Source organism: Harpia harpyja, chromosome 15 (assembly GCF_026419915.1).
Source record: "Harpia harpyja isolate bHarHar1 chromosome 15, bHarHar1 primary haplotype, whole genome shotgun sequence".
Lineage (NCBI taxonomy): Eukaryota > Metazoa > Chordata > Aves > Accipitriformes > Accipitridae > Harpia > Harpia harpyja.
This window is the reverse complement of record NC_068954.1, coordinates 31,187,438-31,203,407: the sequence shown is the minus strand read 5'-3', so window position 1 is coordinate 31,203,407 and position 15,970 is coordinate 31,187,438. Positions and strand designations below refer to the sequence as shown.

Sequence of the window (15,970 nt, the reverse complement as noted above, 5' to 3'; positions counted from 1 at the left end):
CGGGCGGAGTCCGCGCAGCACCACGGTGCGGGGGAGCGGGTGCCGTGCCCGTGAGGAGGGGGCTGCGGGACACCGCGCCGCCGGTCCCCTGCCCGTGGGGGGCGACGGGAGGGGCGGGGAGGGGAGAGACCCACCGGGTCTTTTCGGGAGGGAGTTACCGCTTGAAGCCCGCGGGCGGGGCGGGGCCTCCCGCCGCGGGAACTGGGGCGGTTGTGTAACGCCGCCCCCGCGCCGGTTCCCGGGGCGCTCGGCCGCGAGGGCGGCGGAGACGGGGCAGGCGGTGAGCGCGGGGGACCGGGGCCGGCGGGTGCTCCGGTATCGGGGGGGCGGGGAACGCGGACGGGCTGGTGCCCGGGGAGCGGGGGGTGGCGGCGGAACCGGGACCGACCCACGCTCCGGTATCGGGTGGGGGAGACGCGGCCGGCTGGTGCCCCGGGAAGGGGAATCGCCGGTGGTGCCCCGATCCCGGGAACCACGGCACCGGGATCGGCTGGGGCACCGGGAAGGGGTGGGGGATTCCTGAAGCTGGCCGGTGTCCCGGTACGGGCGGGAGGGGCCCGGGGGGAAGCCCCAGAACGGTGGGGCTGACGGCCGTCCCGCAGAAGGCTCCCGGTCCCCAGCGCCCCGCCGCGCTGCATGGACTGGTACATGATGAACTGCGAGCTGCTGGCCACCTGCAGCGCCTTGGGCTACCTGGAAGGGGACGTCTACCACCGGGAGCCCGACTGCCTGGGTAGGTGGGGTGGCGGGGGGCGGCGGGGGGCCGGGGGCGGCGGGGGCTTAACGGCCCCGTCCCCTCCAAGAGAGCGTCAAGGACCTGATCCGGTACCTGCGCCATGAGGACGAGACCCGGGACGTCCGGCAGCAGCTGGGGGCAGCCCAGATCCTGCAGAACGATCTCCTGCCCATCCTGGTCCAGTACCCGCAGGACAAGGTGCTCTTCGATGCTGTCGTCAGGTACCGGGGGGCAGGTTCGGGGGCCGGAGGGTGGCCCTGCGGGGGCTCCCCGTGGAGCGGCGGTCCCACGTGCCCCCGCCCTGCCCGCTCGCAGGCTGATGGTGAACCTGACGCAGCCAGCTCTGCTCTGCTTTGGCAAAGTGCCGCCGGATGCCACCTCCCGGCACCACTTTCTCCAGGTCCTGTCCTACCTCCAGGCCTACAAAGAGGTGAGTGTGCCCGGGGAGGGGTCCCTGGGCAGGGGCCTCTGCCCGTACCCGCCTCGCTCACGCAGGGGTTTCTGCAGGCTTTTGCCAGTGAGAAAGTTTTTGGGGTGCTTAGCGAGAAGCTCTACGACCTGCTGCAGCTGGTGAGTCCTGTGTCCCTGCGTGGCTCCCGGGGACTGTGGTTCCGTCCCTGCTGAGGGGGGCCGGGGTCCCTGTGGGTGCTGTGGGGACCCCTCACAGCTCCATCGCCCCAGGACTGGGAGCAGCGGCAGGAGGAGGACACGCTGCTGATCGAGAGGATCTTGCTGCTGGTGCGCAATGTGCTGCACGTCCCCCCGGACCCCACGGAGGAGCAGGTACCGGGACAGGACCCTTCCCTGGGTACCTGGCAGGTCCGGGGCCGTGGTGGCCCCCTGGGGACCCCGACACCGTGCCTGCTGAGCCCCCCGCCTGCCGTCGCCCCCAGGGTGTGGACGGCGATGCCAGCGTGCACGACCGGGTGCTGTGGGCGCTGCACATCAGCGGGATGGACGACCTGCTCAAGTTCCTGGCCAGCGCCCAGGGGGAGCAGCAATGGGCTCTGCACGTCCTGGAGATCATCTCCCTCATGTTCCGTGACCAGGTGAGCTGCGGTGGGGGGCGGTGGGGCAGGGGACCTCCCCATGAGCCCCCCCGCAACACTGACAGCACTGCCCACAGAGCCCGGAGGAGCTGGCGGTGCTGGGCCAGGGGCAGGCGGCCGCCGAGCACGGGGAGGACGCGCAGGAGCTGGAGACCCTGCGGCAGCGGGAGCTGGCGGAGAGGAGGGCCCGAGCGCTGCAGCGCCCATCCAGGTGAGGAGGGGGGGATCCTATGGCGGGGCTGGGACCCCTGTGGCAGGGCAGGCACCACTCAGCCCGTGTCTTTCTGCCCCAGGCACTCCCGTTTCGGTGGCTCCTACGTTCTGCAGGGCCTGAAGGCAATCGGGGATCGGGACGTCGTCTTCCACAAAGGGCTGCACAACGTGAGCGCAGGGACGGGGACGTGATGGGGGGGGTGCGGGGACGATGACATGGGGGCGTAAGTCCGGCTGCTCCGTGCTTGTCCCCCGCAGCTGAAGAGCTACAGCCACGACTTGGGCAAGGAGATGCGGCGAGTGCCGCGGCGGCGCCAGGCCGCCCCCGAGGCCGAGCCCCCCCGCCGCTCTGCCCGCAACGTCCGGCTCTTCCTGCGCCACTTCTGCCAGGATTTCCTGGAGGGCTGCTACAACCGCCTGATGCTGCTGGTCAAGGTGAGGGGCCGGGGGGGCTGCGACCCCCTCCCCAGGCGGCGGGACCCTGGCTGAGCCCCCCCCCCACTGCCCCCAGGACCAGCTGGTGCGGGAGAAGGCTCAGCAGCATGACGAGACCTACTACCTGTGGGCCACCGCCTTCTTCATGGCCTTCAACCGCCGCCGGGGCTTCCGCCCCGAGCTGGTGTCGGAGACGGTGGGCGTCCGCGCCTTCCACTTCATCGAGCAGAACCTCACCACCTATTATGAGATGGCGTTGATGGACAAGAAGGAGGCGGTGACCTGGGCCCGCAGGTGGGTGCTTGGGACCCCCACCGGGTGCCTGGGACACCCCCCCCGGGGTGCGGGGCCCTGCCCTGATGCTGCCCGTCCCCAGGATGCACCTGGCCCTGAAGGCGTACCAGGAGCTGCTGCGGACGGTGCAGGAGATGGACCGGTCCCCCGAGCAGGCTGTGCGGGACAGCAGCCAGGTCATCAAGAGTGAGTCCGTCTGTCCCTCCACCCGTAACTGGAAGGGGTCCAACCCCAGCCCCTCCCCGGCTGACCCTCTCCTCCCCAGGCAACATTTTTTACCTGATGGAGTACCGGGAGCTCTTCCTCGCCCTCTTCCGCAAGTTCGACGAGACCAAGCAGCCACGCAGCTTCTTGCGGGATCTGGTGGAGACGGCCCATCTCTTCCTCCGCATGCTGGAGCATTTCTGCCGGGGCCGCACCAGCCTCGTGGTGCAGGTGGGATGTGGCTGCCCCGCCAGCAGGGTCCCCTGGGGGGGGGGTCAGGCAGCCCCCTCCTGACCCGGTCCTTGCCCCCCAGAGCAAACGCGTGCAGAGAAGGAAGAAGCCGCGGACGCCTGCAGCCGTCGCCCCACAGCCGCCCAGCGCCGTGGAGCTGGAGGAGCTGTGGGCAGGATTGGACCCGCAGATCCAGGCCTGCCTGCAGGTAGGGGGAAGGATCCGGCCCCGCGGGGAGCGCTGGGTGTCTTGGTGGAGCGCAGGGTCACAGTGTCCTGCCCCAGGGCGAGGTGCCCCTGCCCGAGGACATGGTGCCCTTCGACGCTGCCTCGGAGACGCCGGTGGAGGAACAGCGCACAGAGGCTCTGCTGCGGATCCAGGGGTGCCTGCGGGATGCCCAAGTCCCCCAGGCCCTGCGGCTGCTCCGCTCCGCCAGGTACCGGCGCTGCAATTCCCATCCTGCACCCGGGCAGGGGTGCGGGGACACGGTGCCAGCCTGTCCCCCTCTCCCCAGGGACGTCTGGCCCGAAGGGGATGTGTTCGGACCCCCTGATGCAGGACCACCCGAGGAGACCTGGCTGCTGCGGGAGATCCTCTTCGCTCCCCTGCCCTGTGAGTCTCTAGCCGGTGGCACCGGGAACGTCGGGCACCGGGCTGGAGTGCTCAGGCCCTCAGCACTGTCCCACCACAGGGCATGCACCCCCCGAGGCCGAGGAGCCGGAGGAAGAGGAGGATGAGGAAGAGGAAGAGGAGGAAGAGACCATGCAGGTGTCAGAGAAGGAGTTCAACTTCCTCGACTACCTGAAACGGTGAGAGGGGACGGAGGGGAAGGGGCAGCCCCGCTCACCAGAGCGGCCCTGCTCACCGGAGCTGCTGCGGCAGGTTCGCCTGTCCCCCCGTGGTCCGGGCGCTCGTGCTGCTGCTGCGGGGGTACACCCGCAACAGCCCCCGCACCAACCACTGCGCCGCTCGCCTGCTGCACCGCCTGGCCCGCGACCTGCACATGGAGCCCCTGCTCTTCCAGCTCTCTCTCTTCGCCCTCTTCCACCGCCTCCTCAATGACCCCGCTGCCGGCGCACATCAGGTCAGCCAGGGCCCGGCTCCCCCGAGCCCCCTGGGGAAGGGTCTGTCCCCGGCGTCCCCCAGCCCCGCTCTCCCTCCCTCCGCCTGCAGGAGCTGGTGGCATTGGCCAAGTTCGTCCTGGGCAAGTTCTTTGCGCTGGCAGCCACCAACAAGAAAGCCTTTGTGGAGCTGCTCTTCTGGAAGAGCCCGGCGGCCGTCCGCGAGATGACCGAGGGCTACAGCTCCCTGCGGGAGGGAGAGGGGTGAGTGGGGACAGGGAGGGGGCTGCTGCCCTCTCCTCACCTCCCCTCACCTCCCCTCTGCCTCTGCCCAGGGCTGGCAGGAGCCGGGTCCCCCCCTGGACCCCCCAAGAGGAGCAGGAGCTGCGGGAGCTGTACTGGAAGTACAAGGAGGTGGAAGGTACCGGGGCTCCCTGCGGTGGGGGGGCAACGGAACCCCCACGGGGGGGCAGCGGGGGCTCCGTCTCTGCAGCCTCCCGCTCTCGCAGGTGAGGACATCATTGCCGCCATCCTGGCCCATCTCCCAGCACCCGGCCGGACGCGGAGGCAGGTGGTGAAGCAGCTGGTGCGGCTGGGGCTAGCCAGCAGTGCCAAGGACTTCCCGCGGGAGAGGTGGGTCGGGGACCCCTGCGGGGGACCCCTGGGCTGGGGTGGCTGCCTCACCCCGGGGCAGGGACTGACAGCCGTGCCCCCCTCCAGGAAGGGCACCCACCTTGTGTTATGGACACAAGAGCAGGAGGAGGAGCTGACGCGGCTCTTCGAGGAGTTCCAGGGCTCGGAGGGTGAGCAGGGCTGGGGCAGGCAGCCCCTCTCTAGCCCCCTGCAGCCCCCTGCCCTGACCCCCCCTCCCTGCAGATGTCCTGGGGAACATCATGAAGCACCTGACGGCACGACGGTCGCGGGCTCGCGTGGTGGAGAAGCTGCTGGGACTGGGGCTGGTGTCGGAGCGCAAGGAGCTGTACAAGAAACGCCGGAGGAAGGGCCACGGCCCCGGGCCGGTACGGGGGGGCTGGGAGGAGTGCCCACCGGGTGCTGCCCCAACACGGGCACCCTAACACCGCTGGTCCCTGCAGGGTGCGGCAACTGCCCCGGTGGTGCCGGCCCAGGACAGCTCGGCAGAGGACAGGGACAGTGAGGAAGAGGAGGAGGAGGAGGATGAAGCAGAGGAATGCCCCATGGAGGGGCACTGGGCGCCCGAGGAAGGGGCTGGGCAGGGCCTGGCACATAGTCTGCATCAGGAAGGTGAGTTGAGGGGCTCAGCCTCCCAGTCGGGCTCAGCTCCGGGGCCGTATCCTGCCTCACCCTCCCCTGTCCCCAGGCCTGGCCGGACCCCTGCAGTGGCTGGAGAACTGCCTGAGGAGGACAGCTGGGGACCGCGAGGAGGACGGTGAGTGGGCAGGGTGCTGGGGTGGGGGCCGGGGTGGGGGCCAGGGCCGGGCTGTGACGGTGGTCTCGGCCCAGGCGTGTCCCACCCGGTGCCACTAGTGCCGCTCTCGGAGGAGAACGAGGATGCCATGGAGGACCGGCGCTTCCGGGCCCTGCTGCGGCGGCTGGGGCTCCGGCCCCCTGCCAACGAGCAGGTGAGGTCCCTGTCCCTGTCCCTGTTCCCATCCCCTCGCTCCCGGCACAGCCCTACAGCCTCTCCCCTCTGCCCAGGAATCCTTCTGGCGCATCCCGGCTGCCCTCACCCCCCAGCAGCTCCGTCGTGCGGCCGCCTCCATCGCCCACTACAGTCCCGACCCCCCAGGGTCCCCCAAGGGGCTGCTGGAGCCACCCAGGTGCCCCCAGGACCCCACTCCAGGTGAGGGGCTGGGCTGGGGGTATGGGAGCCAGGCTGGGATCCCCCAGCCGTGGGGCTGGTCCTCAGCCCTTCTTCTTGTGCCCGTCAGCAGAGCAACCACCGGCAGGGCTGGGATCGGACTCGGAGAGGTGAGAACGGGCTCCCGTGCACCGGCCCCGACGCTGGGGGGGGGGGTCCTCTCCCTGCCTGGGGAGGGGATCCGCACCCCTGGGTTCTCACAGTGCAGGGTTGAGCGGTGCCAACTTGTCCCCACTGTTGCAGCGAGGAGCCTGTCCCTGTCCCCAGCCTGGTGCAGCCGGGCACCAAGAGACGACGGGAGCTCAACAGCGAGGATGAGGATGATGGGAGCTCGGGTGGGTTCGGTCTCTCCGGGGGGCAGGGGGTTCTTCCCCTGTGGTGCTCTGGGTGTCACCAGCAGCAGCGCAACGGGGCGCTGCTGGGTCATGGTTGACCTGTCCCTGGCCCCTTTGTCACATCCCTGGTGCTGGGGAGACAGTGGGGGGGCAGGGGTGTATCCCCACTCCCTGTACCCCCTGGCTTGGGGAGGCTCAGCCCCCTCCCTGCTCCTTCCACCCGCAGGCGCAGAGCCGGCCCCCGCAGCCCCCCACGCCGAGGAGGAGGACGAGGACGAGGACCCGGAGCCCCTGGGGAGGCGGAAGCGCATCCGCCGCATAGAGGAGGAGGAGGAGGAGGAGGAGTGAGGGGGCTCCCTCTGTGCCCAGGGCCTGGGTTGTTTACTGGGTTTTCTGCAGGTTTTAAAGCTGTTTTTAAGGGTGCTGCAAAAACAGGCGGTGGCTCTCCCTCCTGTCCCCTTCCTTGGTGTCTCCATTGCCCTGTTTTACCCCAAACTCCCTCTTTTTCCTCAGCTGTATTGGTTTTGTGGTTTTTTGGTGTGTGTTTTTTTTTTTTTTTCCCTAACACCTTTTAAATCTGTAAAGAGACCAAATAAATAAATGCAGCTCTTGCCCTTGCCTGGTGTGCGGGTCTGGGGGCCGGGTCCCTGGGGGTGCGAGCTGCCCTGTCCCCAGGGAGTGCCCCGTCCCTGTGCTTGGGGATGGGGCCAGCCCCTGTGTGTCGCAACACCTCCTGATAACGGCGTCTATAAAGGGGCTGCAGGGGTGGCAGCCGCAGCGGCCGGACAGGGCAGGGGACACGCCGGCGTTACCAAGCGGGTGAGCTGGGGCACTGGGGGGCTGCGGCCATGGGGGGCTGACAGGGCTCTATCCCTTCTCCTGCCTCCACAGGCCATCCCGGAGCTGCCGCCATGCCCCGGGCTCTGCTGTTCCTCCTCCTCCTCCTCGGCCTGGGGGGTAGCGTCCTCTCCACCGTCCCCCCCATCCCCGGTGCCGCTGACCGGGCTGCGGCGCGGGCGCTGCTGGTGCAGCTGGCGGAGCACATCCCGCCGCGGGCTCTGCCGGAGCAGGGGTTCTCGTGCCAGGACCTGCGCCCCGAAGTCCTGCCCGGCTTCGCCCAGCTCCCGCCGCTGCCCCGCGCCCTGGCCCGCGCCGCCATGGCCCTGGCGCTGAGCGGGGCCGCCTGCGAGACCCAGGCTGAGGCGGAGGTGCTGGGGTTGTCCCGGGAGCTGGGACCCCCAAAGGCAGCGGCACTGCTTCGGGGGCTGGCGCAGCTGCGGAGCGCCCCGGCCCCCGAGGCCCTGTCCTTCCTCCTCCTCAGCATGGTGCGGCCGCGGGGGTCTGCCGCAGCCCCTGCCCGGCTCCAGGGCCCCACGGCTGGCACCCACCCCACCTCACCCGGGCCGCCGGCCACGGGACCCTCGGCTGAGAGGGTCCGGGTGCTCCTGGGGGCCAGGGCCTGCGCTTGGCTGCCTGCGTGCCAGCGTGCTGTCCAGCACCAGTCCCGGCGCCGGCGCGAGGACGAGGACGTCTGCAATCCACCGGGGGAGCAGGAGGCCCACAGGGTGCTGGAGTGGGTGCCGGGTGTCAGCATTTTCTACAACCTGGGCACCAGCCTCTACTACGCCTTCCAGGGCTGCGAGGCCCTGGCCTCCACGCGGGCTCTGGAGGTCGCCGAGGACCTGGGCTACGCCGGCCTGGCCGCTCTCACCGCCGGCGCCGGCGGCCCCGTGGCCCTGGGGCTGCAGCTGGGGCTGCAGCCGGGGCTCAAGGCTGGGGTGCGGGCACTCATCAACTACTTCACCTCGGATGGGGACCCCCCACCAGCCCCCACCGCCCACAGCGGCCACGTCCTCATCGTCTGAATATCGTCTGAATAAAGGCCCCGTGTGGTGGCTGGCTCTGGGTCCCTGTCCCTGTCTGGGGGGGGGGCTGGTGTCAGATCGATTTGGGGCTGCCCTGCTCTGGGGCATGGGGACCTTGGCACTGCGGGTAGACTTTGCCTGAGCCACGTGGTGGCAGCTGGCCTGTCCCTGTCCCTCTCCCGCCCAGTGTGCCCTGTCCTGCCTGCCTGGCTCTGGCTCCTGCAGCCCTGTCCCTATAGCCCAGCCCTGTCCCTACCCTACAGCCTGTCCCCATGGCCTGTCCCTGTCCCTATGGCCCCAGCCCCGGCCCTGTGACCCCGGCCCTGTGACCCCAGCCCTGTCCTCACAACCTGTCCTGGTCCCCATGGCGCTGTTTCTGTACCCACGGCCTGTCCCTACAGCCTGGCTCTGTCCCTATGGCCCCGTCCCTGTCTCCACAGTCTGTCTTCATCCCAACGGCTGCATAGCCTGTCCCCACGGGCTGTCCCCACGGCCTGTCCCTGTCCCCATGGCTCTGGGCCCCTGTCCCCACGGCCCGTCCCTGTCCCCACGGCTCTGTGCCCCTGTCCCCACGGCCCGTCCCTGTCCCCAGGGCCCGTCCCTGTCCCCACGGCTCTGTGCCCCTGTCCCCACGGCCCGACCCTGTCCCCAGGGCCTGTCCCTGTCCCCACGGCTCTGTGCCCCTGTCCCCACGGCCCGTCCCTGTCCCCAGGGCCTGTCCCTGTCCCCACGGCTCTGTGCCCCTGTCCCCACGGCCCGTCCCTGTCCCCAGGGCCTGTCCCTGTCCCCACGGCTCTGTGCCCCTGTCCCCACGGCCCGTCCCTGTCCCCAGGGCCTGTCCCTGTCCCCACGGCTCTGTGCCCCTGTCCCCACGGCCCGTCCCTGTCCCCAGGGCCTGTCCCTGTCCCCACGGCTCTGTGCCCGTCCCCACGGCCCGTCCCTGTCCCCAGGGCCTGTCCCTGTCCCCACGGCTCTGTGCCCCTGTCCCCACGGCCCGTCCCTGTCCCCAGGGCCCGTCCCTGTCCCCACGGCTCTGTGCCCCTGTCCCCACGGCTCTGTGCCCCTGTCCCCACGGCCTGTCCCTGTCCCCAGGGCCTGTCCCTGTCCCCACGGCTCTGTGCCCCTGTCCCCACGGCCCGTCCCTGTCCCCAGGGCCCGTCCCTGTCCCCACGGCTCTGTGCCCCTGTCCCCACGGCTCTCTGCCCCTGTCCCCACGGCCCGACCCTGTCCCCAGGGCCTGTCCCTGTCCCCACGGCTCTGTGCCCCTGTCCCCACGGCCCGTCCCTGTCCCCAGGGCCTGTCCCTGTCCCCACGGCTCTGTGCCCCTGTCCCCACGGCCCGTCCCTGTCCCCACGGCTCTGTGCCCCTGTCCCCACGGCTCTCTGCCCCTGTCCCCACGGCCCGTCCCTGTCCCCAGGGCCTGTCCCTGTCCCCACGGCTCTGTGCCCCTGTCCCCACGACCCGTCCCGGACCGCCGCTGCCATTTCTTCCCGCCTGTTTCCCCTCTGGCCCCGCCCTCCGGTCCCGCCCACCCCCTCGTCCCCGCCCCCCGACGTCATTTCGGGGAAGCCGGCAACGCCGCTGGATCCCCTATCTCCCCATCGGGGAGGCGTGGTCTGGCCGCCGCGCTCCGCCAATCGCCGCGCAGAGCGGGGATGAGGCGTGGCCTCCGCGCCTTCCTGCCCCGGCAGCCGGGAGCCGCCGAGGGCGCCGAGGTGGGAGCGCGGCCCCGGGGGGGGTCCCGGGGGGTCCCGGGGGGTCCCGGGGGTCCGGGCTGCAAGGGCGCCGCTCCGGGGGCGGGGGGGGGCCGCAGGTAGGGGATGTCGGTTGGGGAGCACACAGGGATCGCCCTCGGGGGGTCCCTTGGGGGTGTCCCCCGGGGGCGGGGGGTGTCCGGGGGCACCCACCCCCCCGGGATCCCTGCAGGGGGGACGCTTTGGGGTGCGGGAGACCTGGCTGGGCAGTGTCCGTGGGGGTGCGAGCAGGGACCGGTCTAGGGGTGCCTCTGGGGAGGGGGGCTGGGGTGCTGCACAGGGGGTGCAGGGGGCCCTCGGGGAGGGGGGGGGTGCGTGTGTCCCCGGCCCCTGCAGCTCGGGAGAGCTCGGCCCCCGGGCACTCGGCCCTGGGTGGGAAACCTCTGCTGCGGCTCATCCCTTCCTCCCACCCCAGGACGGGGCTGCCAGGCCGCGGTGCTCCTGTGGCCCAGCCTGAGCCGGAGCAGAGGGACCCGTGGGACCACCCGAGGCCGAGCTGGAGCAGAGGGACTCATAGGACCACCTGCAGCCGAACCGGAGCAGAGGGACCCGTGGGACCACCCGCGGCTGAGCCAGAGCGGAGGCATCCACAGCCAAGCCGGAGCAGAGGGACTCACGGGACCACCGTGCTGCAGGCAGGTACGTGGGGTGCAGGGGTGCCCGGCGGGTCGCGCGGGTGCTGGTTTCGCATCCACCGGTCGTTCTGTGGCCGGGGGGTTGGCGGGACCGCCCTGATGCCCCCCGCCCCCCAGCATGGCGCAGTGGCAGGAGGTGCAGAGTTTGGCCAACGCCTACCTGGAGCAGGTCCACCAGCTGTACGCCGGGGCGGCGCTGCCCATGGCGGTGCGGCAGTGCCTGGCCGCCTGGATCGAGGACCAGAACTGGTAACAGGAGGGCTGGGGATGGGGGCTGTGCCGGCCGGTGCGTGCCGGGCCGGTGCTGAGCCCGCGGTGCCGCAGGCGCCAGGCGGTCGAGCCGCTCTCCTCCCATGCCCGGATGCTCTTCCACTCCTTGCTGGCGCTGCTGGGCGAGCGCCTGGGCAGCCCGGGGCTGGGCGACGAGGACTTCATGCTGAAGCACAACCTGCGCAAGGCCCGCCGTGACCTCCAGGTGGGTGGCGGGGCCGGGGCGGGGGGTCCGGGGGTCTCTGTGTCCCACTGACCCCCCGGCCCCTCCGCAGGCCGAGTTCGAGGAGTGTCCGGAGAAGTTCGCCAACCTGGTGGCCAACCTGCTGCAGGAGGAGCGGCGGATCCTGCGCCTGGGGCAGGCGGGGGAGCAGGTAGGCCGGGGTCCCCCCCCCACCTCGCGGGGTCCTGCCAGCCACTGCCCGACGCCCCGTGTCTCCGCAGGGGGGGGCTGCCCCGGCCCCCGGCACACCCCCGGAGAGTGACCGGGAGCAGCAGATCCGGCGGCGCCTGGCCGAGTTCCACGTGGCCCTGCAGGTAATGGCCCCCCCGGCCCCCACCTCCAGGCCCCTGGGGGCTGCCCGGCCCCTCACCCCCCCTCTGCCCCCAGGAGGCCGAACGCGCCTTCCGGCACTTGGAGGACCTGCAGGACACCTTCGACTTCTGCTTCAAGGTTCACTACCTGCCGGGTAAGGCTCAATCCTGCCCGCCCCAGGGGCAGATGCGGGACCACGCTGCCCTGTGCCCCCCCCGTGCCCTCCCAACTTCCCCCCCTCACCCTCTGCCCTCAGGCGAGGACAGGACCAGCGACCCCCAGTACGCCCAGCAGGTCCAAGCTCTCCAGGCCAAGCTGCAGATCCTGGACCGGCAGCGGCGGGTGAGAGGGGGCCGGGGCTGGGCTGGGGGGGCCGCGGCCACCCCACACCCCCCGCTCAGGCGTGCGTCTCCCCCCAGGAGGTGCTGGCTCAGATGCAGCAGCTTCTGGGTCGCAGCGAGACCCTGCGGGACTTCCTGCAGCAGGAGCTGGGGGCTTGGCGGGAGCGGCAGCAGCGCGCCTGCCTGGGGGCCCCCACCGACACCCGCCTGCGCCCGCTGGAGACCTGGTAGGGCCGGGATGGGAGGGGGACAGGGTGGGGGGCCACGGCCGGCCCCCACTGAGCCCCACGGCACCCGCAGGTTCACGGAGCTGGGCCAGGGGCTCTTCCAGCTGCTGCAGCTGCTGCGGGCGCTGGGGGACCTGCGGCAGAAGGTGACCTATGAGAGGGACCCGCTGAAGGCAGAGACCCCCCTCCTGGAGCGGCGGCTGCGGGAGCTGCTCTCCTACCTGCTGCAGAGGTGGGGGTGGCGGGGGGGGGGGGGGGCTAGGGGGCCTGGGGCTGGGGCAGCCCTGACCCTCCTGGTGCCCCAGCGCCTTCGTGGTGGAGCAGCAGCCCAGCATGCCCAACGCCTACAAGCGCCCGCTGGTGCTGCGCACGGCCACCAAGTTCTCGGCCCGCGCCCGCCTCCTCGTCCGCCTCCACGACCGCAACCACCGCATGGAGGCCAAGATCCACATCGACAGGTTGGGACCCCCGGGGGTGCGCCCCCCTGCCCGCCCACGGGGGTCCCAGGGTCCCGCTCCTCATTGACGTCCCGTTGTGTCTTGCAGGGACCCCCCCAAGATAAAAGGGTGAGAGCCGAGTGAACACTGGACGTGGCAGGCAGGGCCGTGGCCCCCCGGGGGTCCTGGCCTCCCACCCGTGGCCTCTCTCTGCCCCGCAGGTTTCGCAAGTTCAACATCCTGACCTCGAGCAGCAAAACCCTCCTGGCAGGGGACAGTCCCCAGGACGGGCTGGTCTGCGACTTCCAGTACCTTGTAGGTGCCCCCCCGCCTGGAACCCTGGGTCCTCCGTGGGGCGGGGGAGCGGGGCGGGGGAGCAGGGCGGGGACCCAGCCCCAGCCCCAGCCCCACACTGACTCTCTCCTGCCCTGCAGACGCTGAAGGAGCAGAAGGACAGCAGGTCGGGCAAGGGCAGCAAAGGCACCGGCGAGGTGAGTGCGGGGCTGGGGGCCATGGGGGCATGGAGACGGCTGGTGCCACACGGTGCCCACGGTGCCACCTCTGTGCAGGGTCCCCTGGTCGTGACAGAGGAGCTGCACCTCATCACCTTCACGCTGGCGTACGCCTACTGCGGGCTGGAGCTGGAGCTGGAGGTGAGGGCTGGAGAGTTTGGGGGAGGCTGGGGGGGGGCTGGGGTCTGCCACCCTGACTCCCTCTCCCCCCACAGACCTCCACGCTGCCCTTCGTCATCATCTCCAACAACAACCAGCTCTCCAGCGCCTGGGCCTCCATCCTCTGGTTCAACATGCTCAGCAGCGACCCTAAGGCGAGCGGGACCCCTCCCCAGCCCTGCGCCACCCCCCACTGCACCCAGCCATCTCCGCTCCCATCTCCCCTTCCCCGGTCCTAGTCTCCTGTCCCCATCCCTGCTCATTGCCCAGTCTCCGTCCCTGGTCCTGCCCTGTCCCCTCTCCCTTCTCCTGTCCCCAGTCCCTGCCCCGTCCTGGTCCCTGTCCCATCCCCATCCCCTGGTCCCTTCCCATCCCTGTCCCCTGCTCTGGTGCACATCCCTGGCTCTTGCCGCGCATCCCCGGCCCCGCTCACCCCATCTCCCACAGGAGCAGCAGTTTTTCTCCGCGCCGCCCCCCGCCCCCTGGCCCCGGCTGGCCGAGGTGCTGAGCTGGCAGTTCGAGAGCGTGGCTGAGCGGGGCCTGAGCAGGGAGCACCTCCTCATGCTGGCCGAGAAGCTCTTTGGTAAGGCTGGGTGCCAGCCCCGAGCCTCCTGGGGCTGGGATGGGGGCCGTGCTGCCCCCCCTCACCCTGCTCTTGCCTCAAAGGCTCGAAGTCATCTCTGGAGAGCACCCTGGCCTGGCCCAAGTTCTCCAAGGTGAGCGGTGCCTGTCCCCCCTGTTGCCCCGTCCACCCGTGGCCCCATGGCACCGTCCCCCATGCCGGTCCCCACTCACCCCCCCTCTCCTGCAGGACGGCGCCTCCGGCTTCTCCTTCTGGGCCTGGCTGGATGGGATCCTGGGGCTGCTCCAGGAGCACCTCAAACAGCTCTGGAAGGATGGGTAGGAGTGGGGCTGGGGGGCCGGGGGGGGGCGACCAGGGGCTGCGGGGGCTGACGGTACCTCCCCTAGGCTCATCCTGGGCTTCGTGAGCCGAAAGCAAGAGAAGAAGCTGCTGAAGGGCAAGCGGACGGGCACATTCCTGATCCGGTTCAGCGAGAGTATCCTGGGGGGGGTCACCTGCACCTGGGTGGAGCACCCTACCAGCGGTGAGCGTGCCCCCCCCACTCCCCACCCAGAGTCCAGCCCCTCACCCTGGCCTCAGGCCTGCCCTGGGTGCTGACTCCAGCTGCCCCCCACCCCGCAGGGCCCCCCGCTTTCCGTGCGGTGGTTCCCTACACCGCGGCCGAGCTAGCGTCCCTGGCGCTGCCCGACATCATCCGCGACTACCAGCTGCTGGTGGAGGAGAACATCCCCGAGAACCCCCTCCAGTTCCTGTACCCCGACATCGCCCGCGACGAGGCCTTCGGACCCTACTACAGCCAGCGGCAGGAGGGTACGGCACGGCGCGGCACGGCGCGGTGCAGGGGGAGCACCTGCCACCTCCTCTGATCTCTCCTCTGTCCCCAGGGAACCTGACGGAGCAGAAGAAATACTTGAACCGGCGCCTCATCCGTGTGTCCTCCAGGTGAGGCAAGGAGATGCCTCGGTCCCTCTGTGGCCCCCGCGGGAAGGGGGACCCTCTTGCCCGCAGCCTCGTGTCCCCGTACTGCGACCCTGACCTGCCGTCTCTCCCTGCAGGCAGGCAAATGAGTCGTGGCAGACAGAAGAGGAGTTGGTGGCTGCCACGGAAAACCTGGAGACGCTGCAGCTGCAGCCCGGTGGCCTGGCACCGCTGCAGCCCCAGACCTCAGGGACACTGCAGCCCAGGGACGGGGGGACGCTGCATGTCACATCTGGGCACCTGGGGACGCTGCAGCCCTCGAGCCCAGGGACAGCGCAGGGCATGGCTGCGAGCCCGGGGATACTGCAGCCCGGGGGCTCGGGGACACTGCAGCCAGGGCCCCAAGGCCTGGAACCACCACGGCCACAGCAGGTGGGATCAGGGGTCTCGGAGATGCTGCAGCCAGGGATTGGGGACCTGGAGCCGCAGCTGGTGCTGCAGCTGGTCCCCGAGGGCCAGGGGACGCTGCAGGTGGGACCGGGGGGTATGGGGACGCTGCAGGTGCTGCACGGAGGGCTGGGGATACTGCAGCATGTGGCACCCGAGGACAAGGGCACACTGCAAGTGGGACCTGGGGCCGTGGAGCCGCAGCTGGTGTTGCAGCTGCTCCCCGAGGGCCAGGGGACGCTGCAGGTGGGACCAGGGATGCTGCAGCCGGTGGCTGGGGACACGGGGATGCTGCAGCCGGTGGCTGGGGACACGGGGATGCTGCAGCAAGTGGGAGTTGGGGACGCAGGGCTGCTGCAGCCGGCGCTGGGAGCTGTGCAGCCGCTGCTGCTCCCTGAGGGGCAGGGGACACTGCAACCAGAGCTGAGGGACCTGGAGACACTGCCCGGGAGCCCAGACGTGCAGGAGCTTCTGCAGTCACTGACGGAGGGGCTGAAGCCAGGCTCGGGGACGCTGGAGACGCTGGAGGTGGCGGAGCTCATGCCTGACATGCTGGAGGTCATGAACGGGGAGCTGGAGGGGCTGGGCCCCAGGCTGGCGGGTGAGTGTCGGGGCCAGGGGGGGACGACAGAGGTGCCCCCTCGGCACTGACCTCTCCTCGTCCCGCAGGCGGCACCGCGCTCCTGGACCCCCACGACCCATTCCTGCCACAGCCCGAGGACGCAGCCCTGCCCACCGTCAGCTCCCTCTTCACTGCTGCAGCCGACTTCCCTCCGCTCCACATCGACGCCAATGACTTCCAGTAACTCCCCCCGGCCCCCTCCTGTAAATAAACCTCTTCCTACCCCAGCTGCCTGTGCTGCCTACGGGCAGACCTGGGTTGCGCCGT

The 15,970-nt window shown here is 70.7% G+C and overlaps 2 protein-coding genes across 6 annotated transcripts; both read left to right on the top strand.

The window, feature by feature from the left end:
- The first annotated feature begins 31 nt into the window (after positions 1-31).
- TIMELESS (timeless circadian regulator) lies at positions 32-8,263 on the top strand. Of its 5 annotated transcripts, none has more exons than XM_052810117.1 (30): positions 32-280; positions 606-733; positions 804-957; positions 1,052-1,166; positions 1,244-1,306; positions 1,418-1,519; positions 1,630-1,785; positions 1,863-1,996; positions 2,079-2,166; positions 2,257-2,433; positions 2,510-2,727; positions 2,810-2,913; positions 2,993-3,162; positions 3,245-3,370; positions 3,447-3,598; positions 3,677-3,774; positions 3,854-3,971; positions 4,045-4,246; positions 4,336-4,487; positions 4,559-4,644; positions 4,733-4,856; positions 4,944-5,026; positions 5,100-5,242; positions 5,318-5,486; positions 5,563-5,631; positions 5,706-5,824; positions 5,901-6,045; positions 6,134-6,173; positions 6,307-6,398; positions 7,290-8,263. In XM_052810117.1, the coding sequence occupies exons 2-30, from the start codon at positions 637-639 to the stop codon at positions 8,261-8,263; spliced, it is 4,470 nt and encodes a 1,489-aa protein (XP_052666077.1). In that variant the 5' UTR covers positions 32-280; positions 606-636. The 5 variants fall into 5 exon arrangements, with proteins under 5 accessions (XP_052666077.1, XP_052666076.1, XP_052666078.1 ...); XM_052810116.1 differs by having other exon boundaries at positions 603-733; XM_052810118.1 differs by having other exon boundaries at positions 33-280; positions 603-733; positions 6,137-6,173.
- A 1,656-nt stretch (positions 8,264-9,919) lies between these two features.
- Positions 9,920-15,930, top strand: STAT2 (signal transducer and activator of transcription 2). The gene is made up of 24 exons (XM_052810135.1): positions 9,920-9,978; positions 10,433-10,656; positions 10,770-10,901; positions 10,977-11,127; positions 11,198-11,296; positions 11,367-11,459; positions 11,533-11,611; positions 11,714-11,799; positions 11,877-12,025; positions 12,099-12,257; positions 12,331-12,483; positions 12,571-12,591; positions 12,684-12,777; positions 12,897-12,953; positions 13,032-13,115; positions 13,190-13,288; positions 13,581-13,716; positions 13,800-13,849; positions 13,945-14,033; positions 14,103-14,239; positions 14,338-14,526; positions 14,601-14,658; positions 14,772-15,682; positions 15,751-15,930. The coding sequence occupies exons 3-24, from the start codon at positions 10,771-10,773 to the stop codon at positions 15,885-15,887; spliced, it is 3,162 nt and encodes a 1,053-aa protein (XP_052666095.1). The 5' UTR covers positions 9,920-9,978; positions 10,433-10,656; position 10,770; the 3' UTR covers positions 15,888-15,930.
- The last annotated feature ends 40 nt before the right edge of the window (positions 15,931-15,970 follow it).

Coding starts and splice junctions, on each gene's coding strand:
- TIMELESS (XM_052810117.1), top strand. CDS start 637: ATGGACTGGTACATGATGAACTGCGAGCTGCTGGCCACCTGCAGCGCC. Junction 4,247..4,335: donor CCGCTGCCGGCGCACATCAG/GTCAGCCAGGGC, acceptor CTCCGCCTGCAG/GAGCTGGTGGCATTGGCCAA. Junction 5,243..5,317: donor AGGGCCACGGCCCCGGGCCG/GTACGGGGGGGC, acceptor TGGTCCCTGCAG/GGTGCGGCAACTGCCCCGGT.
- STAT2 (XM_052810135.1), top strand. CDS start 10,771: ATGGCGCAGTGGCAGGAGGTGCAGAGTTTGGCCAACGCCTACCTGGAG. Junction 11,800..11,876: donor TCCTGGACCGGCAGCGGCGG/GTGAGAGGGGGC, acceptor GTCTCCCCCCAG/GAGGTGCTGGCTCAGATGCA. Junction 14,659..14,771: donor CTCATCCGTGTGTCCTCCAG/GTGAGGCAAGGA, acceptor CTCTCCCTGCAG/GCAGGCAAATGAGTCGTGGC.